The 25,738-nt window shown below is 39.6% G+C and overlaps 2 protein-coding genes across 7 annotated transcripts in view; both read right to left on the reverse strand.

The window, feature by feature from the left end:
- The window catches only part of spag9b (sperm associated antigen 9b), a 47,646-nt gene extending 38,316 nt beyond the window's left edge, over nt 1–9,330 (reverse strand). For 2 of the 6 annotated variants that reach the window (XM_033610970.2, XM_033610965.2), the window contains exon 1: nt 8,480–9,329. In XM_033610970.2, coding sequence (XP_033466861.1) covers nt 8,480–8,779 — 300 coding nt within the window. In that variant the 5' untranslated portion in view covers nt 8,780–9,329. Of the gene's footprint in view, nt 1–8,479 lie in introns of all 6 variants that reach the window. The other 4 variants (XM_078163032.1, XM_033610964.2, XM_078163031.1 and 1 more) reach the window with 3 other exon arrangements.
- An 832-nt stretch (nt 9,331–10,162) lies between these two features.
- On the reverse strand, nt 10,163–23,428 carry daglb (diacylglycerol lipase, beta). Its single transcript, XM_033612064.2, has 15 exons — nt 22,653–23,428; nt 22,380–22,531; nt 21,236–21,410; nt 20,876–21,143; nt 20,592–20,714; nt 20,319–20,446; nt 19,031–19,157; nt 18,808–18,891; nt 16,057–16,134; nt 15,885–15,965; nt 14,422–14,549; nt 14,030–14,098; nt 13,534–13,606; nt 13,202–13,455; nt 10,163–11,363 (listed from the first exon to the last, which is right to left on the reverse strand). Exons 1-15 carry the CDS (start codon nt 22,745–22,747, stop codon nt 11,168–11,170), a joined length of 2,031 nt encoding a protein of 676 aa, XP_033467955.2. The 5' UTR covers nt 22,748–23,428; the 3' UTR covers nt 10,163–11,167.
- Nucleotides 23,429–25,738: the final 2,310 nt, after the last annotated feature.

Raw genomic sequence — 25,738 nt, forward strand, 5'->3', positions numbered from 1 at the left:
TTCTCAAATGTGAGGACTTACTGCCTTCCTTGGTCTTACATAATAGTAGATTTAATATTTTTGGATTTTGAAATGTTGGACAAAACAAGACATTTGATTGAGTCACTTTAGTCTCTAGGATATCGTAACAGGTTTTCCTCAGTGTTTTTTTAATGTTGTGTAGACCGAACAATTCAGTAGAAAATAATCTACTGATTAATTGGTAACAAACATAATCATTATCTGCAGCCCTAATATAAACGGCTATTAGGGCTACACAATATACAAAAAAAAAAATATCATACTGTGATAAATCTGACAGATACAGTGATTGCGATATGAGTTGTGATTTTAGTGGGAATGGTAAATTTTGCATTTCATTTTCACTGAAAAACTATAAAAATTACAATGGGATTTTTGCTGTACGAAACAAGCATGTCCCCTTACGTCTGGAAAATGATTTCTGGCTACTCTGCAGCACCACCATGTTTCATTTACAATGGTATGTTGGGACACATTATATCTGTATCAAATAATTTCAGCTCCTGCAATTTGAATGCTGCTCTTGGCCATATTGCCATTTTAATAACATTTGGATAAATTGTGCAGCTTATGGGCTGATGGCTACAGCCTGGAATTCTAAAAATAAGAATAACACATGTCTTTGTTGCTCTCTTGCTTGGCTGGTTTTGTTATTGGAGGCCCATTTATTGATACCACAGCTGATTACTGAGTCAGGTGTCTGATGACAGGCTAAGACTCTCCCATGCCTGTAAACATGCAGTCTTGTGATGTGGGTGCTCGCTGTGGATCAGGGACTAAAGTTGGGCCCTGGGCAGAGGGTGGGTGTCATATGCAAGGAGATAAGGATCACCTGAGCTCTCTGTTACAAACAGCCTCTTCTTTATATGCACATCATATTAACACTGGAGGTGTCTAACAAAGGTGTTTCTTCAAGATGTTTGTATGAACTCTCTCCAAACACAATTCAGTCATTGATGGGCTGAGATGTTTTTTTCTGCCTTTGGGGTCTCTAAGCTATTTCAGTGAAAAGCACTTGATTTGCCACTTATTACCTTTGAATGTGGTGTCTGGCAAATACAAAGCAGTGAACAGATTTTGCTTTACTGTCAAATTTGAGTTAGTTTGTATGAATGTGCACTTTTTCTCCTCACCCACATGGAGGTGAGGAAGTTATTGGGGCCTTGAGGTTGAGAGGCTTATGGAGGTCCCAGTGGGGTCTGGAAAGCCCAGGGAGCATCTTAAGAACTGAGCTATTGGTAATAACACAGCATTTCCCATGTAAATCTACTAAGAGCATTAACATAGCATTCGGCTAGACTACAGACGGGAGGTTTCATAATGGGGGGGTGCCCCCTAATCTGCAGTGGCATATAACTACAACACAGACAAGCTAAACACTTACAATCTTCAGTTTGTGATCATTTCAAACTGCTGATGGGAAAACAATTTTAAGAAAATGCCAGGTTCTCCTCAGATTCACACCAATTAGCCATGACACACACTGACAATACCCCTCTATGGTATCAACACATTTGTCAGAGCAACTCCAAACATCTTCCCCTCTCACACTGCTGCTCATCATATGACCCAGGAAGGAGGCTGCTGCATATGACAACGCTCCAGAGAATGAGTGTTCCAGCGTTTTAACGTGCACTCTTCCCCCTACGCTGCATGTATAATGCGCCCTTTGTCGACGACTGCCAACACACACACAAACACATGTGGCTCAAGCACAAGTGCGTGCACAGCCACACAGACAGGGCTCCACTGTATTGGCACTCAGTTGACAGAGAGTGAAATCAACTCCTTTTAGTGTTTTTGGCTGTGGGTTGCTACTGGGACATTGAGAAAACAGGGTTGTGTAAGGCCTTGGATATCAGACGCAATGAAGTGACAGAAGAACTGCTGCAGTGTATTTAGTAGGATAACTCCATTATAATTACATGGTTATCAAAAGGGATGTTGCCAACCATGCAACCATTTTTGGTTAGATTAACAGAGCCTACTGCAAATCACAGTTTCTGCTTCTAATGAGTGATTAGCCAGAGGCTGTGCATCTTAACACCACATTCATAGTTGCTGATAAACCGACTAGCTGTGTCTAGAGCCATGCTGGCAGCTCTGTGAGAAGGTACTTACGCACAGTGTTGCTTTGAGACATGCTCACAATGACAATGCAACATGCTGATGTTTAGAAGGTATAATAAGTACCCTGTTTCCATCCCTTTTTAAGAGAGTTAGCATGCCATCATAAGCTTTCAAGTAAGGATGGGCATTTAAAGTAACTTCCCTCTTCGAGTACTCGCAATAAACTATTTTACTAAACGTAAAAATAGGGTCCGAAATGAAAACCCGAAATTAAATTGTGGGTAGGGTAAAAAAAATTAAATTGTATGCCCCCAATATCAAAAATGGTATTGTATATTGATATATTTTTCTGGTATTGTATCATAGTTAGAAATTCCAGTATTGTGACAACACCACACTTGACAAGAGTACAACTCAGGGGGATTACCAAAGTCAGTATGATTCATCCTCTGGGGACCATGTATGTATGTCTGTCTACAAATTTTCCTGGCAATCCATCCAATAGTTACTGAGATATTTCATGCTGGAACTGAGTCATAGAGTGACCTGACTCTGCCATCCCTAGAGCGATGCTGCTAGCACGGCTAAAAACAGGTCAGGTCAGATTACTTTATTTGTATCCATGGGTAGATGTGCCCGCAGTACACGAGGCATCCACACATTTTATAAACAACACACACAAATATGACAGAAGTGCAGTCAATTGCACTCATGCCTCTGTCTTCTAATCCTTAGGTCACCATTTTGCTCAAGTCATATGAGGCAACATGTCACCATATACCGATACTGTTGCTCTCAATAGGCTCCATGTTAACGATCCATGATGATCAGTCAGCTGGCATTACATATAAGTAGGCTGTGGTCTTTTACAGGTCAGCAGACGACCCTGAGTGGACCAAAGAACTGAGGGAAGTGCTGTTTTTCCCCAAGAATTTCCTGCCTTGCCTTTTCCTCCCCTCTGGTGAGACAAACTACTAAGAGGAGGTATTCCTCAGGGCATGGAGCTGCAAAAAGCAGGACTTGGCTCATACAATGTGTTTGTTTGGTGAGATTAATCCACTACGTTGCTTCCAGAGTGACTTGTTGCCCAATTAAGCAGCTTAGTAACTGAGTCTGTGCCATGCAACTCATTTGCCTCCATTCAGTATATAGCTGCTTTGTTGGGAGATGCTTTGCATTGAAACAGTCTAAGTGTGTTATGAATTTTCTTTCAGTTTAACCACGTGAAATATAACTGCTATAAACTAAGTCACTGCTGTGCGAGTGACTGATTTCTGAATATGTCAACTGCTATAAAACTGGACTGCAATGGACTGTAAAGGTGTACTTCCACAAAAACAACTGACCATCATCTGTGTTGTTCTCTACCATCAGTAATATCCACCATACTTTCAAATACAATGCCATTTTGCTCATTTCTAGTACTGCCATTTTAAATTTTGCCAAATTACCTTTTATGTTATTTTTAATAAATGCCCCAATATCTGCGAGTTCTTTTCCAACAAATATCCTCCAGTGAACAATGTCAAGTTTCCGGCTGGAGCTAGAGTGACTTCTTGCAGATAAGCAGAAGAACCAGGCAGTACTGGTCGATCAATGATAATGACGTCACACGAGTTCACTAAAAATACCACAGTAAGGAATGTTCGTACCAAAGATCTTCCCAATGTATACAAATCCAAATCATTATTTACAGAGACTTAAAGGCATTAGTATGAAATGTGCACTTTGTGAAGAGCTCAGAGAAATGCTGCTGCATTTGTTTTGTTTTTGCCAAAACTGTGGCTTAAACTGTTGTGATTTATTGCTGATACCTACCCTCGATTTACATTATTTGAAAAGATGTACTGTGAGGATTCACTGAATGTGATAGCAATTCTCGGTAGAAAAGCCCAGACACGCCAAACCAACTTCAGAAAAGTAGCTGTGACGCCCCCTGCGGCATCACCTCACGTTGCAGTGTCACGTCCAAAAAGTTGCACATACACTACAAAGACTGCAACCAACTGTCAATCAGCATGTACATTGTGCGCTTACATGTGAGGAAGTAACTCTCCACACCAGCAGACGGCAGTAGCCTGTGATCGTCATACTAAGGGGAAACCAGAAGACCGTCTTGACGCTAGTTAGCCAGTTAGCACATAAACAGCACAATCCAGTCTCGTGGAGCTCAATGGCTAGAAAAGAATTATCTCACATAATTTAAGAAGTTTGTTTTGGTCTCACTCCCTCTTGACTTTAGCTGTTGGTTTACTTTCCTCACTTCCGTTTCTGTTCTTGTGTGCTGAGCTGAACTGACAATCAACGTGATTTCATTCAACAATGGGCCCTACAGTCACCGCCAACTCAACATGCTGAATCGGCAGGGGAAAAAACGGCCAACTGACGCGAAAGTGGGGGAACGGTGCGGGACACACTGCAGCTACGAAGGTCATAGACGTTCACCCCAGCCAACGGTCGGCTTGGTGTGTCAGGGCTTTAAGTTTTACCTGATCAATTCCATCAACTTCTATCATATATTTCTAATGTTTTCATTTGATTATCAGTCGTTCCATTCAATTGCCAAGCAAATTTTAGGTGAACTTTTTAAACGCTGCAAAGAAGAAATTCGAATTAGGCAGGTTTCCATCAACTGGTTTAGAACAAATAAACCAGGCTACACAAAGCATACATTCGTTAAAAGTTGGCAGTATAGGCTACATGCATGGCAGCAATCTACCAGTAAGAGTAGAAGAAGTGGAGGTTGCAAACCAGACACAAAACAAGTAAGCATGTAACCCGTCTATGAGAGAAAAATAGAGAGAGGTCTTCAGGAATTAGTTTTATTTGGCAATTGTTCTTTCGTGTCGGCTAGTATTGGCCATGTTTCATGCTGTCCAGAGATGAGGACAAATTCTGTGATTATGGGAATATCTGGAAGATGCTGACAGTGGAAACAACTCATCAGTCAAGTGAGTTAAAAGTTTGCTACATCTGAATTTCTTCAGCAGAGGTGTTTCCATATCACTCTTCTCAACAAAGACAAAAACCCACCTCAACAAAGCCCAATTGAGAAAGTTTTAACAAATTTTGCCATTTTCATACTGCTTTTTGATGCGATATTTCAATTTGCAACCCAACACATACACAAGATTAGCAATTTTTGGTTATTGTGCTGTGTATTTGTTACATTTACTTCAATAAAGTTTATTTTCAAGGTCTGACTTTTATGAAATACCTATTTAAACAATTATCAAAATTAAATGCAAACAAACTCTTAATTCTTAGCAACGCTTTTTGGTCAGATTTTTAAATGCAGATTTATTGAAGCAGATATTTTCTAATCTAAGTCAGTATACTTGGGTATCAAAAAAGAATGGCTTTTGTAGCAGAACACTGATATTAACAAATCTGGATATTATGGCTGGTGTAGCAAACAGCTCTGCTCATTAACCTCTTCACAGCACAGTCATGACCTCCTATAGCCATAAATGCCACATCCTGAATTGTGACTGTTCATTCAACTTCCCACACTGACATGCATAGAAGCTGACCCCTCCTATCGAGAGGATGTAGAGCCAAAGGACAAGACCTATGACATCATCTCAGCATGAGAACATTACAGATCATCACACCAACATGCAAGCTAACAGGTCATCTGGCTGAGGGAACAGCTACTTCTACTGGGGACGAGGTATTTTACACTTAGTAGCAAGAGGGAACAAAACAAATGTAAAAGCCCATAGCATACCAATGGAAAATCCCATGTGTGCTGGGCTTTCTAAAAGCTTTAGCAACATGTTACGACATGACATAAATTATTAACGCACTGCTTTGTGACCTGTTGCGCTTGTCATTCAACATTTAACTGTCAAGTGAAATGTCAACAACTCTGAGAATACTGAGGAGTGGCAAAAACTGCACATGTAAATAGCAGTGTGATTTCCTAATCAGAAACTCAGAGAACTTTGTACGCTATATTTAGAATATTTTCATTGCTTTACCTTGCGGTTAGACAGCAATTTCCTATGGGGAACTGAAGCCAATTAGTTGCTCTCCTCAAAACCAAACTCCATTGAGAAAAACAGTGACTTAACATCGCTGGACACAGGAGTTGCTGGTCTACTGCTGTCTCAATCAATTGGTTTGTGCCTTTGGCATTTAAAAAGGTTAGTTCAGATTCACCTAAGTCACACAAAACCACAAACAAACTACCTGGTTGCAGCACTTGTAGATCAGCAGCTCCCGTGGTCAGCAAGCTAAAATTACTGTTTCTGTCAATGGAGTCTGGTGGCTTTGACGAGAGCATAGATGGAGAACTGAAGCAGTTAACGGCTTAAGGTGCAGTTTAAGTTTTAGTCATTATTTTCTGGAAAAATAATAGTTTAGATTTACGTTGGGTGTTTTCTTATAAAGCCTATTAGGTAGTCCTTGAACTACCTAATAGGAAAGTCTGGCACACAATATTGATCATGAGCTGTTAAGAACAAACCATGCATTCAAGAGTCCTACTGCATGAGCATGACATAATACATGTCACATTCAAACAGCAGCTTGGTGACTTGTTTCAGCTGTAACCACATGATTTTTGTAACTGTGACTTAGCAGAAAGATATTCATCTGGCTGCAGCAGCCACTCAACAGAGTACTTTTAAATGTTAAGCATACAAATATTTAATAAACCGAACGTATTTAGCTGATTCTCTATTATTAAACAAATTGTTATAGTACAGGAACTACAGATTCCATCACCACCTGGACGGCAAGGACTAGAGTATGGCTCCATCCAAATGCAAATGTTTCATAAAAGTATAAAAGCTGAATACATACAACTGCCAGTAGTCGAACAAATGATTCTAGTCACTAAACTTCTTTCAAGGTATCTTTGTGGATGTCTTAACAGCTTTTTTTTAAATGCTGTGGCCAATTTGTTTGGTATACCTTGGTCAAAGGGCAAAAAGGCAATTTCTCTGTACCTTTTTTCATACAGTATGGTGTCACTCTAGTTTAGATTTGTCATCTCTTCAAAACTTTTATTTCTGTTCTTATCTATTTTATTACATAGCTTTTGATTTTATGATTCCAATAAACACATTATAGTTTTGGAAATGTTGTGCTCTACCTGTCCTCGTATTGCTGTGTGTCACAGATGTTTTGCAACTTATCTCATTATCACCTGTATGATCCAGACTCACTACAACATTATTACTGTGTGTGGACAACTTGTTGTGATTACTGACTTGAAGCTTTGATTGAGAAGGCAACTCATTGTATACTCACTCACACCTACCAATTGGCAATGACAGTGGGAGGGAAAAGCACAAACACACACGTGTGTGTACAGGAGCAAATCTGAGCTTTAGGAGTTTGTGCTAACAGGCTACTTAAACTAAACAAACAGGCCTAATACTATGGATCTTACACCTTTCATCTCATCAGTGTGCCTGTTGCTACCATGGATTTAACACAAGCTTAATCTCCTTGCATTCAAGATTCAAGACATGGATGAATGCTGTAGAATAGTAGCTGCTCTTATAATAAGCATCACCCACATTTTCATAAAGTGCAGCAGAACAAAACTAGGACTGCCACTGACCTAATAACGATGTAAACACACACTTAAGTTTGGATGGTGACCCAGTGGGCTTGTGTAAATGTGTCACTGTGCAAACAGACTGCAGTGTGGTGGTGAAGCAACGAGGAGCACGGTGTGTCATTTGGGTTGAATCAAATGAGAGGACAGTCAGCCTGACATTAGTCATGAAGCTGAATGTGATCACTGAGGTTTGAAGCTGTCTTTACTGGAGGCAGCAAAAAGCAGCCACCTTAGGAACAAATCATTGTTTGAATTGGAGATGAATGTTGAGGTATTGCAAGATCAACTACAGTGGTGGATCCAAAAGTGGCTGGTATCCATAGTGGCATAAACTTGCAGCCAAAGTACAGTGTGTGCTTCAGATGTATTTGCGCTCCGGTAAATTATCAGACCTGATAGGGCTGTCTTTTTTGCATCTTTCTGAAATACAAGACTCGTTATTCAAAATCGGAATTCAGCTCATGGAGCTTTTTTTTTTTTTTTTTAAACAGGATTTCCAGCTGCTATTCCCTCAATTTTCCTCCGCCAAAATGCCGTATTACGGGCCGTGGCAAGTATCAACAACCACTTTATAAAGTGATTCTCCATCAAAAAAAGTACTTTGTTGGGGTCTGCAAGTATGCCGAATTAAAGAGTGGGTTATTTACATTATATAAAGTAATAATTCGCGATTAATGAGAAGCTGATAAGCACCCCATAAGTGAATTGCCAGATTTCCGAATTAGGTTTGGCATTTAATCTTTCCATGCCAAAGTACATAATACGAGGCTCTAATCTATGATCTGGTTTGTGAATTAGTTTGGCAGTACCCACCTCCTCTGTGTTTTTCCTCAGTGACTTCTCTCGTTCATACTGGGTGACGAGTTGCTCGTTGTCCTCCTTCAGCAGCTCCAGCTCCACTTCGTGCTCCTGGTTGACAGCGAACACCGAGTCCAAGTTCTCCAGCACGGCGACGACCAGCGGCATCAGCTCTTTCACTACGTCCTCGTCGTATCTTTCGATGAGCCGCTCAAACTCGCGGTATATCGAACTGGCCAGACCTGAGACCCGCTCGGACATCATGGCAGAGTTGCCGGAGTCGTCCTGATACAGGACTACGTCGTCCAGCTCCATTTTCTTGCCTCCACTTGCACTTCTTTCCCAGCTAACGTTAATGAGCTAGCCGCAAGCTTCAGCTGGCCAGAGGCTGTCCGCCTTGCTACTTTCAGCGCAACAAAACGGTGTCTCTAAAACATAGCTCGACTGTTGTGTACTATACAGAAGAGACACTGTACTTCATAAACAACGTCTGTTGTCCTTAGTCGTCTGGACGGCTGACTTTAAAATCTTGCTAGCTCAGTAGCTAGCACTACTGAAAAGTCTTTACTTGGCTCCTGATTAGTTTCCCTGTCCAACAGATGAGCTCCTGCTGCCGCCTTCAAGTGCTGTCGGAATTATGGGAATTCACGCAGTTAAACGACATAGCGAAGTAGTAAACACTGAAAAAGACGTCGGATTGTAGTGCAAAGCAAGGAAAATATAAATAATATATACGATATAGATGTTTTAGTTTAACCTATCTCAGTAGTAACCGGATATATGTATAATTCTGCAAAACGCCAAAGCCAAAAGTGCACAGAAAAACATAAAAAGCAATACTATGTTGTGAAAATTTTTTTAGAATGCTACAATATAGCGAATTAGTGGCAACAAAGGTAAAAATGAACACTATCAGCTCATTAGTTCATATTGTTAAAGCTAAAAGAATAATGTAATATGTCCTGTTGCTCATTTATAGTGGCTGCTATGTGACGTTTAAGGGGCGGAGAACAAACCATAACAACACCTGATTAAAAGAAATCCAAACTAATTACTTATAGCTTTATTTTTCTGTACAGACGTACGGATCATGTGCGTTTCTCATAATTTAATCTTCCACCTTTGTCACATTTAGGTACCTTGTAAATTCATTTCTGTGTCTGGTTTACTGCAGGTTATGCTTTCCTTCCTTTGATTTTAAAGCTGAAGCACAAAGTAATTTTGCGGGCCTGCCATGTGATTTGAAGTCAAAAGCAGAGACACACTGTTTGACTGAGCCAACACACTGTTTGACTGAGCCAAATATGATATTGTACGGACTATGCTTACTTACTTACTGAAATTTAGCATCTCCCAGTTTGGAAATAGGAGCTTACGAGGATCACTCGAAGATGTCATGTGTTGTGACGGGACGTGACGCTTACGTCACATGCTAAACAAGGCTGATGAAGGATAGGGAGTGAAAACTGTAGGTAATCCTTGGTGATCTATTCATTGGAGACATTTCATAATTATTAACCTCTCCCCCCCCCCCCCCACTGACTCCTATGGCCTGAGGCAAGAATTAATCCCTTTTTTTTTTGTTAGCTTTATACATTTTCCCCTCAAATTTAGTCCACTTGCGCTGAGTTCAACAGGTTGCTGAGTTTAGGAAGTGCTTGTATTCCTTCTATCATAAAAAAATAAAAGGATGATGAGTGTGCTTCACAAGATTTTTTATTTGCATCAAGGAGTCCAATTGGAAATGTGAAACAGTAATGCAGGCATCAGTTGAGTCAAACTTTAATATTATATATTACCTTGAAAAAAAGAAAGATGTGATATTCATGGCAAGTAAACAGGTTCCCACACATTGGATAAGTACAATCTTTTTACCTCTTACATCTATCTTTTTTTTTTGTTTTGCAGAACATCATGCGCTATTCAAACTGCATTGTTGAAAATGCTGAACTTAGTGTAAAAACACTACACTCATCACTCTTTTCCTTTAAAGCAATCCTGCTGACGTATTTTTCTGTAATGCATAGGCACTGTTCACCCTGATGTTTCAAGACATTAAACACAAGACGGACTAACTACAGTTACTACAATAAAGACCAAATGCTTCAGTGCACTTTTGGAGGTAAAAGTTACCCTTAAATCCTCACATCCCGGATCGGACTGCTCTTCAGTCGTCTCCACAGATAAGGAAGACAGCGTCTGACGCTTTCAGTGCGCAGAGGGCGAGGGCGGACTCTACCAGGCACACAGCACTCACACAAACATTAAATGTAGAACACAGTAAAACAGCAGCACTGTCAAATATTGTACACAATGCACATTCAAAGATCATGGCATAAAGTTGCTCATAGAGTAACTCAAGAGAGTTGAAATAAAACAAATGACTTGAATTAAATAGATAAAAGTGCAATTTAACAAAGTACTTGTGGCCCTATTTGGTAAGTGATCATTCATGGAGCTCTCAGCAGGTAAATCTCTATGGTTTCATGTATTCCATCGCCATTACAATCCAGTTTCCAAATGTTTCCATTATAAAAAAGGGGCTTTAGGATCAGGCCTGTAAACAAAATGCAAATGAGGAGCGTGATACATTTGATCCTGGATCAGGTGTAGAGAAAATCAAACACACAAACAGAAGTGGGCTTAAAATACTGGAGAGTCTGGGAGCACAGACAGAAGGAGTCAAAGTCTTTATGACACATTTCAGATAGTATTGTGCTGGCTGTTGTTTAACGACGATGGGCAGAGGGAGTAGGGCTTGTCGCTGGTCAGACTTTTGAGTGCTCTAAGCAAAATGTCAGGCATGTGATCTGCAAGCATCCTGGGACTGATCAAAATACTCCTGAACGCCATTTCGTTGGACCAGTCTGCACGGTAGCGAACCTGGGAAAAACAGGATCTGAGGAAAAAAAGAGAGAGAGAAGAAATTTGGTGGCAAGTCCAGCTCAAAATTCTTATGTCAAAGAGTTTGAGGCCTCTTTAAACCCAACACTGACACACATCTGTTGATATAGGTGTGCTAGCATTGTCCATGTGACTGTCAGCATCCAAAAACATCAACAAAAAGTGTATATTAAAATGACATAAAAACTTGCACATGAAACATTTAAAATATCTCACATACTGAAAGCTGTAATTGAAGTGGCGGTCAACATACTACAACTGAAAAAAGTTAAAATAGAAATGGAAGAGCTAAAAGAAGTGTGAGCGAATGAAGCGTGAAGTGATGAAAGGAGCTTGAAGATTGAAGTGGAAAGTTCAAGCAGTGAAAGGAGCAGTGTGAGTCACAGGTGATGAATTGAGCTGGAATTTTCAAGTGAAGTGAAAGTCCTGAAGAAATTAGTGATAGTTCAAGTGTATAAGTGTATTCAATAACTGAGAGCAGTCAGAGTAAATTCTATATTAACAGGATGGATGGAAGTTGTGGAATTTAAAGAGCTGAAGAAGTTATTTGTTTGTTCAAAGGGTGAGACCTGAAGGGGTTTGAAGTGGCAGCATTATAAGCAGCTGATGCATCAGCTGATGAGAAAGAAATGAATGCAGTTAAAGTGTGTGTTGATATGTGAGTACTGGAAGAAGATTAATCATCATTTACTGTACTGATTGCTGTATCATAAATAGTGAAGCTTTCCCTACATTCTGTGTCTTATCATTGCCATGCAGCGCATAAACACATATTCCTGTTTATCAGCCTGTAAATAGGGTGAATCTGTAAGGTATGGAAGTCCATATCCTCCAGTGTGATAAAATCATATTATTCTATTATTATATATCATTATAATTATAAATTAGTATCTTGAAATTACTTAGTATGTCAAAATAATAAGTTAGTATCTCAATATAATGAGAAACTTTCTCATCATTTTGAGCAAATAATTTATTTTGAGATACTAACCATTTTGAGCAAGTTTCTCAATATTTTGAAAAAGTTTCTTATTATTTTAAGAAAATTTCTCATTATTTCTAGATACTAACTCATTATTTTGAAAAGGTTTCTAAATATTTTAAACATTTTTCATTATTTTGATATAATAACTCATCATTTTGAAAAAGTTTCTCATTATTTTAGGATACTAACTCATTATTTTGAGAGAGTTTGTCATCATTTTAAGAAAGTTTCTCATTATTTTGAAAAGGTTTCTAAATATTTTAAAACATTTTTCATTATTTTGATGTAATAACTCATTATTTTGAAAAGGTTTCTCATTATTTTAGGATACTAACTTAATATTTTGGGAGTTTGTCATTATTTTAAGAAAATAGTCAATATTTCTAGATACTAACTCTTTATTTTGAGCAAGTTTCTCAATATTTTGAAAAAGTTTCTCATTGTTTTAGGATACCAACTCATTATTCTGAGAGTTTGTCATTATTTTAAGAAAGTTTCTCACTATTTCTAGATACTAACTCATTATTTTGAAAAAGTTTCTCTTTATTTTGAGATACTAGCTCATTATTTGGAGATACTAACTCATTATTTTGAAAAAGTTTTTAAATATTTTAAAACATTTCTCTTTATTTTCAGATACTAGCTCATTATTTGAGACACTAACGTAAAGTTTCTCATAATTTTGAGAAAGTTTCTTATCATTGTGAGATTCTATGTCATTATTTTGGGATACTAACTCATTATTGTGAGAAAGTTTCTCATCATAATGACTGATTTTTTTATTTTTCCATCACACTGGCAGAAATGGGCTACCACAGTAATGAAGGGAATTCAGAGATTAGGCAAACCTCCGTGACGGCCCATCTTCTGTGATATGCAGAATGCGCCCGGGTAGGAAGAGAGGCAAGTGGGCAGCAGTGTGGGCAGGTGAGTCGTCTGACGCCAGGCTCTGATAGGATGATGAATGGCGAATGATCAGTGACTCCTCCCCTAACAGAGGCTGGTTGAGCTCCACCTCCCTCCGGTTTTCCATCTCAGTCGGGATGTCATCCGGGTCTCCTCCGAACAACTCGTACCAACATCCCTGCAGCAGGATGCGGTACTGAAACACAGACAGAGAATATTTTTAAAAGACTGAGACTTAGGTGACTGACATGTAAGTGCTGTAAATGGTTCCTACCTTTGGCTTATTGCAATTTGAAACTATTTTAAGAATCCTTTTCTTGAGATCCTCCATATTGGGAATGCTCAATCTGTAAAGGAAAATAAATGATGAAAAAAAAGAGGGAATACTGTGAAGGAAAAACACTACTTAAAAAGAACACAGGGGAGAAGGAGCATATGAGTTGCTCTCATTTTCTGCTTCTCTGTGACTGTAATAACAGGGCAGAGCCAAAAATAGAGTCTCCATCACGCAGGAGTCTATAATAGTCTGTGCACCACAGCACATTCATATTGGCCTTCTGAAGACAAGAGTCGGCAGCGCTGCTATCACACAAACATATATTTGCCTGCAGTGTTCCACAGTTAATTATGTCTCAATCAACCAAACTGCTACAAGATCCTAACCAGTATCAACGTACAATATTCATATTTCAAGAATTATAACTCTGTTTAAACCGTATGCTCTAAAAGCAAAGAAGTATATGGTGTAAAAAAAAAGCTACGAGTTTTACCTGGGAACCAGATCCTTTCCCAGCACGACAGAGATCACAAAGTCTTTGGAGTAATCAGCTAAGGCTTTACTGTATATGGAGAAAATACAGAACGGAAAACATAGATTAGTCCAGTAAGTATAAAGATACATTAAACTCTATGTGAAAATTACATGTTTTAAGTCAGACCTGTAAAATCATAATTTTTATTCATCTCAAAAATGCATGTCTAGGAACAGAGGAAATTTTTAACTCCTGCAGTCACTTCCAACAACATGTATTTCTTCACTATGTATAATGTGCATCTTAGCAGCATTTTGCATCTAAAGTAACGATTCAACTTCAAAGCCAGGGGAGCAGCTCGGGTCAATCCACTGTCTGCTGTTTGCACATTACGGTCTCATCTTCCTTACCTCAGGAGTCCCCCTGGTGGAGAGAATGAGTAGCACTGCAGGGTGGGGTAGGAGTTGCGCAAGAGGATAGCCAGCACTGACGCCGTGCCAGCACCCAGACTGTGACCAGTGATGACTAGTTTATACTCCTACAAAACACAGGGAGACAGAAACACACTGCATACTTATTATTCATGATCTATTACTTCTGAAAAGTTGATGTTATTTCCTGAAAATAAACAGTGACCACAAACAGCAGATAGAATGGATATTCTTAGTGGAAGGGTACTGTGTAGAAATCAGTGTTTTCAGCATCATGTTTTTCAACCATTTTATCCCTGTAGTAATCAAATTAATAACTTTATTTAGATTTAACCTTTAACCTTTAAAAACAGAGTTTACAAAGTACTTTGACAGACAGAACAAAAAGAGGATACTCAGAAGGCAATACAACAGAAAGCCAAATAGTAAGACCAACCAAAAGCAAGACAACATTTAAGGTACAGTTAAGGTTATGTTGAAACAAGAAGACAAAGGATGCAAAACTGCAAGATGCAAAATGTTAATATGAATAAACACTAATAAAAAGAATAAAAGCCATACAGAGAGATAAGAGCAATAAGATGACGTCACATAAAAACAAGTCTACAAAGCTGGATGGGTTTTAAGAAGCGATTTTAAAAGAGGTCACTGATTCTGCAAGCCTTATGTCTTTCGGCAGGTCGTTCCAAAGCCGAGGGGCCCCGATGGCAAAAGCACAGTCACCTTTAGATTAAAGCCGCCACTTTGGAAAAGACAGAAGGATTCTACCTGAGGATTTAAGGCTGCGAACTGGCTCATATTAGGGGTGGGAATCACCAGAGGCTCCACAATACGATGTTATCACGATTTTTTAGTCACAATACAATATTATTGGAATTTTAAACGTGTTGCGATATGCTGAGTATCGCGATAAAATATACAGCGATATATTGCAATTTGTTACCTGTTTTCAACTGCAAATAATTTCCCCAAAGGAAAAGTTTGCAGCAAAATGTATGTAGTGGACTGAAAAAGCAATAAAATAGACAGAATAAAAGCAGAATTTAAAAAATCGATACTTGGCACCGTGGGACGATACGATATCGAGGCACAAAAATATCGCGATACTATGCTGTATCGATTTTTCCCCCACCCCTAGCTTATATTAGGTCAACATTTCTGCTATGTAGCTCAGGGCCAGACCCGGAGGTGCTTTCAAAGTGATCAGTAAAATCTTAACATTAATTCTAAAAATGAACAGGGAGCAAACAGAAAGATGCCAGGGTTGGGGTGATGTGAAACCAGCTGTTCAAACCAGTGAGAAGCCTGGCTATAAACCTGTACCATATACACAATCTCATTCCTTCTGAACATGATTTGCCAGCTGGTATGTAACTGATAGGAAATGTGATAATGCTCTCTGTGGCTGAAATGTAGTTTCCAACCTCACTCCCACTTCTTACCGGTGCAATGGAGAAAGCCTGGTTCAGGATGCCGTCATTGACCAGCTTCCTGTAGATGTAATTCGCCGCCTGGCATATGCCCTGCAGGAGTCAAGGACAAAGCAGAAGTGTTACACATTAAAAGCCTCGACTTCAAACAGGTGGAGTGTACTGTGTTTAAATGTCCACTCACCTTGTGGGCGTAGCAGGCTCCAGACACTCCATCAATAGGCAGGTTCTCACATGCAGCAGACAGGTCTGTCACAACGTCCTGCAGGACAGACACTTGGTGAAATTAACTGGTAACTGCCTTTTATCAGACCACATGTCAAAGGCAAAAGGCTGCATGTAGAGTATTCTTTAGGAGCTGAATGAAATGCTTTAATCAGAATCAATATTGAAACAAATGCTTCAGACTTGTGTACGAACACAAGCTAAAAGATTCTAATATTTTTCAACCAAATCACCCCAATAAATCTTTCTTTCACTGTTTATATGAGTGTGGACATGTGCTGATGCTCTTATAGACACGCCCCACTGAACTTAGCACACTCAAGTCTTTCTTTTTTCTATCTGAGTGCTATTTTAATGTCTTCAGAGAAATGGTCACATGCCGTCAAATGCAGACCAGCAATAGGCAACTAAATTTAACAGTTAGAAAACCATCTGTACAAAAAGAGAAGTGAATCTGGACATTAAGAGGAAGTGGGGGGATAACAGCGAGCGTTACAAATGCACAGCAGTTGTACAGAAAGACTGACAACAATACTGAGAACAACCACAGTTCTATTTCATGGAGGAGGTAAAATTAGGTAAAACAGAGGTAAAATTAACACAAGAAGACAGCAAATGCAAAAACATAAAAGACATACAACAAATGATAATGAAGGACACGTAGGGAAAAAAACAAGTTAGGGTAAAAACAATAAAAAACATAAAAACATATCAATAAAATAAACACAATAACAGCAATAAAAGAACAATAAAAATAATAAAAACATACAAGCAAGTCAGTACAACTTGAGATAAGTGTTGTCTTTTCCTGGTTTTAAAGACTTAAATACAGTAAAGTTTTCTGAACTTACCAGACTGCTTACGCTGTTCTATTACTTGCCTGTATCCACTTAGTCATTATATCAACATTACTGGGGATTATTTATCAAAAATCTCATTGTGTCATTTTTTTTAAAGCACCAAGTCACTTGTTTTTAGTCTCACTTTTAATTGAACTGTCTTTTATTTTATTATTATTATTAGTAGTAGTAGTAGTAATTGTGTATTTATTTATTTTTATTAATTCCTCTTAGCTGTTTTTTGTTTTTAATTGTGTGAAGCACTTTGTGTTGCATTATTTTTGTTTGAAAAGTGCTATATAAAGAAAGTTTGATTAATGGATTGATTGACTTGTGTCACAATATCAACATTGAGATATTAGGTAAAAATATTGTGAGATTTGATTTTCTACGTATTGCCCAGCCCTAGTTCTGAGTGTCAGATTTTATGTACAGTGGATGTAAAAAGTCCACACACCCCTGTTAAAATGCCAGGTTTTTGTGATGTAAAAAAAATGAGACCAAGATTAATCATGTGAAAACTTTTTTCACCTTTAATGTGACTTATAACCTGTACAATATATTCAAAAATCAAATAAATCTTTTAGTATGGGAAAACTTATAATAACCTGGTTGTGTCAGTGTGCACACCCTTAAATTAATATATGGTTGAAGCACGAGTCTATCAGCATGCCACATCTTGCAATGTTTGCCCACTCTTCCTGGCAAAAGCGCTCCAACTCTGTCAAACTGTGAGGGCATCACCCCTCTTCAGGTCACCCTGCAGCTTTTCAAATGGATTAGGTCTGGGCTCTGGCTGGGCCATTGCAAAACTTTCATTTTCTTTTGGTGAAGCTATTCTTGTGTTGATTTGGATATATTTTTTGGGTCATCGTCGTGCTGAAAGGTGAAATTCCTCTTCATCTTCAGCTTTCTGGCAGACACCTGAACGTTTTAGGGCAAAGTTGACTGATATCTAGAACTGCTCATAGTTCCCGCCACCTTGGCTAAAGCTCCAGTTCCAGCTGAAGAAAAACAACCCCAAAGCATGATGCTGCTACCACCATGCCTCACCATGTGTATGGTATTCTTTTGGTGGTGCAGAGTGTTGTTTTTGCGGCAGACATACCTTTTGGATTTACAGCCAAAATGTTCAGCCTTGGTTTCATCAGACCAAAACATATTTTCAGAAATTCTTTTGGGAGATTTTATCTACTGTTTTGCAAAAAGCCCTCTGTCTTGCCACCCTACCCCATAGTCCAGACATATGAAAAACACTGGAGATTGTTATCACATGTAGTACACAGCCAGTACTTGCCAGAAACTCCTGCAGCTACTTCAGTGTTGCTGTCGGCCTCTTGGCAGCCTCCATTTGTTAATGTCTGTCTTCACTGTACTCCATGGTATATCTAATGCTGTGGAAATTTTTTGTACCCTCCTCCTGACTGATACCTATTTGGGGTTAATCCAAGTCACTTTAATTGATGGCAGGCATGTACTGACTACTATTAAACATGGGTTTGAATTTATTAGTTTAAGGGTGTGTACACTTGTGTAACCAAGGTACTGTAAGTTTTTAAATTTTTTTACATTTTCCCCTTAAAGGATTTGTTTGTTTTTCAACTGAATAGATCAGGTTATAAGTCCCATTAAAGGTAAGGTAGACTTTTATATCCACTATATAGTACTATGGTGGATTCATGAAGTTTTCTTTAAATGTTCCTAAGAACAGATTACAACATAAGCAAAGGAGAACCCTGCCATCTGACAACGCCTTTTTGAAAGGGAATACATCAAAATAAAAACACAATATATAGGCAAACTAATAAAACAGTAATGTATTTTCTATTATCTTCTATTCACAAGAGTGATTAGTTGGCGTCCCAACTCACCTTCAGTGACAGTGTTCCTCTGACAGCCACCAGAACAGCCTCTCTCTTATGATCCAGAGCCACATAAAAGGGAATCTCATAGATCTGCAACAAAGAGAATATGGATGACCACTTTAACTCACAGAGACAGTAAGACAGGTGCTGGCCTCTAAAAAAATCAAACCGAGGAAAACTTTGAACGCAGAGGGGAACTCCTGACAGGAGCCAGTGGTGAAATTCCTACCTGGTTGTGGAAGCTGACATGGATGAAGTCTCTGTACTGCAACCCAGTGGTCTGCAGGATGGATGAAAAGTGACAGCCGAGGTGGTCTCCTCCGACAACGTCATACTCGGCTGCGCGACTTCTGCAGCTGATGCACACAAACACATTTTGATTTGAGTGAAAATGTGATCAAGTTGTTTTTTCTGACTCTGAATTTAACTTGTAGGCGAGACAATCTGCTGTCACAAGAATATCTGGCTTTGGATGTCTCTGAAACAGTCTTCTTTTTGAGCAAATACTTAAATCCCCCTCCAATCAAAAATGTGTTCTCTTATATTTATACCCCTAAAATGTCTGACCTTGACAATACTAACTTGTATCTGCACAGAGTTTGTGACAGGAGAGGTGTTTGCACATTCCTCTATTGAAGGGGGCGATGTCTGTACACTCCCCTAAAATCGGCGATTCAAACATACCCTGGCAAGCTAGATTAGGTTACATCACTAATACAAAAACCAATTGCTGTCTAATGTGAGAAACGCACATCGACGGGAGAACAGACTTTAACACTGGAGTCGCGGACTCCAGTGTTAGTCTCTAATATCTATTTTTTATTTCTGTGAAAACATCAACACATTTCACCTTCAAATAGCTGTATTTATTCAAGTTTCTCTACAAAAACTATATTTCACAAGATTACATTGAATACAACATAATAATATTAGAATTTACCTTCACTCCATAGTCATTTTTACTGAACAGAACTTGAATGCATCATATTGAAACTCAATGCAACCGCTGTTAGCTGTTAGCTGAAGCTACAGGCTGCTAGCAGCTAACAGCGAATGTTAACTAGCTCTCCTCCAGCTGCTATCAGTACAGATTTGTTGTTCACAATGTAGCATTATTAAAGAAACAAAAGGGTGTGTCTCCTGATGCATTGATGGTGAGTTTACTGAGTCATTTCGACCCGACAGCATCCCAGGGACGATCTATGTTTGTCCTAAAAAAACAACAGGACAGTATTCGTCTGGAGCTCTGCTTTTTAGCCTGTGCAAAATTAATGTGACACAACAAAAACACATTGGCTGTTGCCATCAGTGAATGTCATCTTATTCACTGATATGCTGAGGGCAGTTAACAAGGCGAATATCAGCTGATAACATCATACGGCGGATAAATCGATGCATCCCTACTTTTGGGGGCAGCATATTTCTACCTTTAGTCAGCAGCTGTTACCTAACCTGGCTGGTCCTGTCACTTGTCTGACAGGACCTATAGGCACATATAAGTAAGGAGTACATTTTACCAGTCTCCACTGAGTTTGCAGGGCCCAGTCAGGAGGTTGGAGTAAACGTACAATGGCCAGCCATAAGCTGCTGCAGCAAACTGCATACAATGAGTTGCTTTCTCCAACTCAGTCTCCAAATCTTCTCCCTTTAAAGAGTCAAGGATATACATGAAGAACATTTTTAAGATCAGCACTGTATTTTACAGACTTGCATAATGTAAATTGTTCAACAAATATTCCCGCCTCCTCTGATGTCTGCTGTACCTACAGGAGACAGAGTCCAGTACTTACGATGGGAGACGAGGGGCTGTGGTCGACTACGACGTCTGGGTCTCTACTTAGCTCCATCTTATCGTGCTCCTGGTGCAGCAGAGCCAAACCAGCTGCTATGTCACTGGGGACCAGATCTGTGTCCTGCAACACACACACATACACACCATACTAGAAGGCATCCAACAATTGGTCTTGCCGCAGTATCACACTACTAGTGATGTGTTCTGTATCTGACTTAATACAGTTTGCACACTGCCAGATGTAAAGGACAGCACAGACAGAAAAGAAAAGGTGTCCCTTACAGAGAAGAATTTACTGAAGAGCTGTGCAATGCTGGAGAATGCTGCTCGGTGGCTTTCGTCCTGCGGCAGACAACAGCAGAGGAGCCGCAGCCTGTTTTCCCACACCTTGACAGCCAGGGTGCGAGCTGTGGAGAGGAACTGGGTGCTCTCATTGCTCTGCATGTCTCTCACTCCCAGTGGCTCACTGGCTTCAGGTGGTGGACGGGGGTTGCCAAGAGGGTCAAACACAAATATCACGCCCAACGCAGTGAACAGCAGGATGATCCAGCTGTGGTGACACAGAAAAAAAAATGCTGAATCAAAACACCTTTTTGACAAATCATAAAATGATGATACTATGAACTCATAACACTAACCTACCTGGTAACCACTGCTGCAATGACAAGACCCACTGTGGCTGGATCGCAGCCTTTGCTGTCATCAGACACCCAGACTGCTCCCAGACAAGCCCACACCAGCTCAGGGATGTACAGGAGAGCTCGCAGGTACACCAGTGCAGGGATAGAGCGCCGTGGGCCAGAGTTTGTAATGGTACCTGAGAAACAATCATAGATATCTGTGTAATCAACACAAGAAAATGTACCAGTGCTTTCCACCAGTTTCAAGTGGATGTTAAATGAGCTGCAATACAGAGGACAACCCTGATGTAGTAAAGGGTGACTTTGTCTCTCCACTATTTTAACAATCACCAGCTCTTGTTTGATTGAAATAAACCCTAAATTCACCCAGTATAATGTGAAATATGCTGGCTTTATCCATCCATCCATTTTCATCCCCTTACTCGGGGCCAGGTCGCGAGGGCAGCAGGCCGAGCAAAGCACCCCAGACAGCCCTCGCCCCAGAGGGGACCCCAAGGCGTTCCCAGGCCCGATGAGATATGTAATCCCTCCAGTATGTTCTGGGTCTGCCCCGGGGTCTCCTACCAGTGGGACGTGCCCAAAACACCTCCAATGGACATAAATTGACTTTACTCAATTCCAGCAGGGATTACATTGCAGCCAATTTAGCTTGAAACTAGACCAATTTCAAAAAGAGTTGTTGCCATTAGTCACGTAGACACGAAAACATAGTAAAATAGGGGCCAGGTTGTAAAATACAAAAGTTACCCTTCAAGCCTCTTGCAAGTTTATAGCTATTTTCAATAAATAATGTTACTTGTGTACATGATGTTGTGTGTGCACCAAAAAGTTACACTTTGAACTCTGTTTAACACAGTTTGCCATGAGTTTCTTCAACACTGTGTTGTGTAAATTCCCTACATTGCATATTGCACAAGTACCTGTATTTTGACATTATTGCTATCAGGCAAAATGATGTAATCCTGTGACTTCCACCATATAAAACATTGTACATGTCTATTCATGTCTAGTAAGCACACTTGAATTTGAAAGGATAGTTTGGATTTTTTTGAAGTGGAGTTGAACAGGGAACCCCATACAACCACAATTCAAAAAAATCTGAACTATCCATTTAAGGTAGGAGACCATATAAACCACAACTTTACCTTGGGCACTGACGTAGACAATAGCACATAGTGACAGGATGATGAGCGCCAGCACAACCAAAAGTCCAACCAGGTAGCTGTGAAGAACTCCTTTCCCATTACAATCGAAATGACCCTTGTGATAAGTGAACAGGATCATGGTACCAATCCACCTTAAGAGAAAACAGCAGCAGATAGTGACAATGCAATGTTATCATTATGCCTAACAGGTTGAATGTCAGGTAGCAAGAGTCCTCAGTGAATCACACTCATCCATGAACGTTAACAACATACCAAAGTATACGGAGGAACAGTTCAACGCAGCCGGGGAACACAAGGTCGTCACTGGCGATCCCCCACCGCCGTCCAAACACCACGATGCCAGGCATTTTGCAGGTACACAAGCCCCAAGATCTCACTGATGGTTATCAACCTCTTCACCACTATATAGTGGACAGGATTCTCTTGAACAGTGAACACCTCCTCAAGTCATGCATGACTTGAAGCTACACAGGCTGGCACAGAGCTCTGCCCACCGTTCTCACGTCCTAACGTAACTTTCCTTTGTTGCTCAATAGTCGAGATGTTTTCTTATGATGTAAGCTAGCTACGTGCTAACGTCGAGATGAGTATCAGAGCAGATGTCTGTGTGTATCCGCTAAAGTTACCCAATTTAATATTAGCTAACCCCCAAACTATGATTTTGATATCATGTGCAGTTTTGCGTGTTGCGACCTGTCAACGCATAGCTTGAGACATTACGTAAGTTAATACTGCTAGTGCGGTTAACAACAGCTTGCGTGACTAGCTTCTACTATTAGCTATCTACCGTTAGCTAAAAATACTCTGAAGCTATTCCGAGGAAGTGATAGCTAATCCTCTACGACAAACACTGCCATTGTTTCACTAGTTAATATATCAACATATTGTTTTACGTTACCAATCCATCTCAACAAAGCTCAGAGGTTTAGGTCACGTAGCACATAGCTACGTTGAAGGCTGGTTTGTTTTGAAAACGAAAACAAGCAGTGTCCGTCCGCTGGTGGTGACCTATTGCAACATAGACCCCCGTAAAATAGTTCCGGTATTTTCTTCCTCATAATACAGAGGTCCCTCTTGGCATAATGAGATTTATACACGACTTTTGTGTACTGTACACAATTTGCTACATTTCACTAAATGCCACTAAATCATTTCTCCTATCGCTGTCGAGTGCTTTTACTTGAGACACAGTCCGTCCCCACAGCAAACAATGTGTTCAGTACATTCCTCATATTTAACAGTCCTGTAAAATACCCAATAATACGTATAACACCTATGCAAGGTATACCTCAAGTGAGCTGGAAGCTGTTCCTGTTTCATTTTTAGTACATTTACATGCATGTTCTTATTTGAAGGTAACACTGAAGTGTTTTCTCCAACGGTCAGAATCACTGTGAGCGCTTCTTTCACTGAGTTATATATAAGTTTCAACACACTATTATTTTTATTTTATTTTATTCTATTTTTTATTTTAGTTTATTTTATTTAATTGAAAAGTAAAGATGAAGCTGCAGATTAATGGAACTGGGACTTATTAGCTTGGAAACAAGAGGGGACCATAGCATGAAGCCTCACCTAGTCCAAATTTAAAGTAGATAACAATATCACAGGAAAAAAAAAACCTTTTATACATGTTTTTTCCAAAGTCTTGTCCAGGCACTTGAGAAAAAGTGGCTAAAACAATGTACTGAATGTGTGATTATGAGTGAAAAACAAGTCAGCACAGACAGAAATGTCTATTTTGGAGTTTACTGTACAAAAAAAACTCAACTAGAAAACTTGAATTGATAACAAAGACTGTTTCTCCCTTAAGACAACTAAGAAGCTATTTGTAAATCATTTATGTACATTTATAATAGTTTATGGTGCCAGTAACGTGTCCAAAAGGGCACTTGGGGTCTGGAGTGTCATTGACTACAAGACCCATGAGCCATCGGGCCAATTGCTAGCTATTGATCGGCTGTGAGGAACTCAGTTTCTTCTGGCTCAACTGAGATATCAGTCAAAAGGTCAGCCACCACTTTGATAGCAAGCTATTGGCAACATTTACACAGAAACTGGAGACATTATGGGCAGTATGTGGAGAAATATGAATGTTTGAAACAATGCAACATGAGTTTGTGGATATCTATAGATGTAACAATGTGTTTGGATTAAAGAGTTTGCTGGATTTAGATCATCTGGACTTCTGGGAGTGCATGAAAACTACTTAAGCACCATGTTGTTGGCATATAATTGATCTGTGGATTGTAATGAGTTATAACTTTTTGTTTGTTTGTTGTTTGTCTGACAGAAACATTTATTGACCCTGCCGAGAAAGTTGTATCTTGAAATGGCACTGCAAGGAGCGTAGCTTTTGAACAATAGGTCCTGTGAGTAAATCACTTTAACACTGCAAATGTAGCAGTTGTTTACATATGATAATCATCTAATAAAACCTTACTAGGACCCACAGACGGGACGTCGGATTTTTAACTGCCACTCCTTTTTTGTACTTTCTTCTTTGGACTTTTTTTTTTAATTCAGGTTCAGTTGGATAAAGTGCCAACTAAAATGGAATAAAACATCCAATTTTCTGGTGCTTCTTGGTATAAATCCCCGAAGTAAGGATATACAGTACAGGCCAAAAGTTTGGACACACCTTCTCATTCAATGCGTTTTCTTTATTTTCATGACTATTTACATTGTAGATTCTCACTGAAGGCATCAAAACTATGAATGAACACATGTGGAGTTATGTACTTAACAAAAAAAGGTGAAATAACTGAAAACATGTTTTATATTCTAGTTTCTTCAAAATAGCCACCCTTTGCTCTGATTACTGCTTTGCACACTCTTGGCATTCTCTCCATGAGCTTCAAGAGGTAGTCACCTGAAATGGTTTCCACTTCACAGGTGTGCCTTATCAGGGTTAATTAGTGGAATTTCTTGCTTTATCAATGGGGTTGGGACCATCAGTTGTGTTGTGCAGAAGTCAGGTTAATACACAGCCGACAGCCCTATTGGACAACTGTTAAAATTCATATTATGGCAAGAACCAATCAGCTAACTAAAGAAAAACGAGTGGCCATCATTACTTTAAGAAATGAAGGTCAGTCAGTCCGGAAAATTGCAAAAACTTTAAATGTGTCCCCAAGTGGAGTCGCAAAAACCATCAAGCGCTACAATGAAACTGGCACACATGAGGACCGACCCAGGAAAGGAAGACCAAGAGTCACCTCTGCTTCTGAGGATAAGTTCATCCGAGTCACCAGCCTCAGAAATGGCAAGTTAACAGCAGCTCAGATCAGAGACCAGATGAATGCCACACAGAGTTCTAGCAGCAGACCCATCTCTAG

This window comes from Epinephelus lanceolatus, chromosome 21 (assembly GCF_041903045.1).
Source record: "Epinephelus lanceolatus isolate andai-2023 chromosome 21, ASM4190304v1, whole genome shotgun sequence".
Classification (NCBI taxonomy): Eukaryota; Metazoa; Chordata; class Actinopteri; order Perciformes; family Serranidae; genus Epinephelus; species Epinephelus lanceolatus.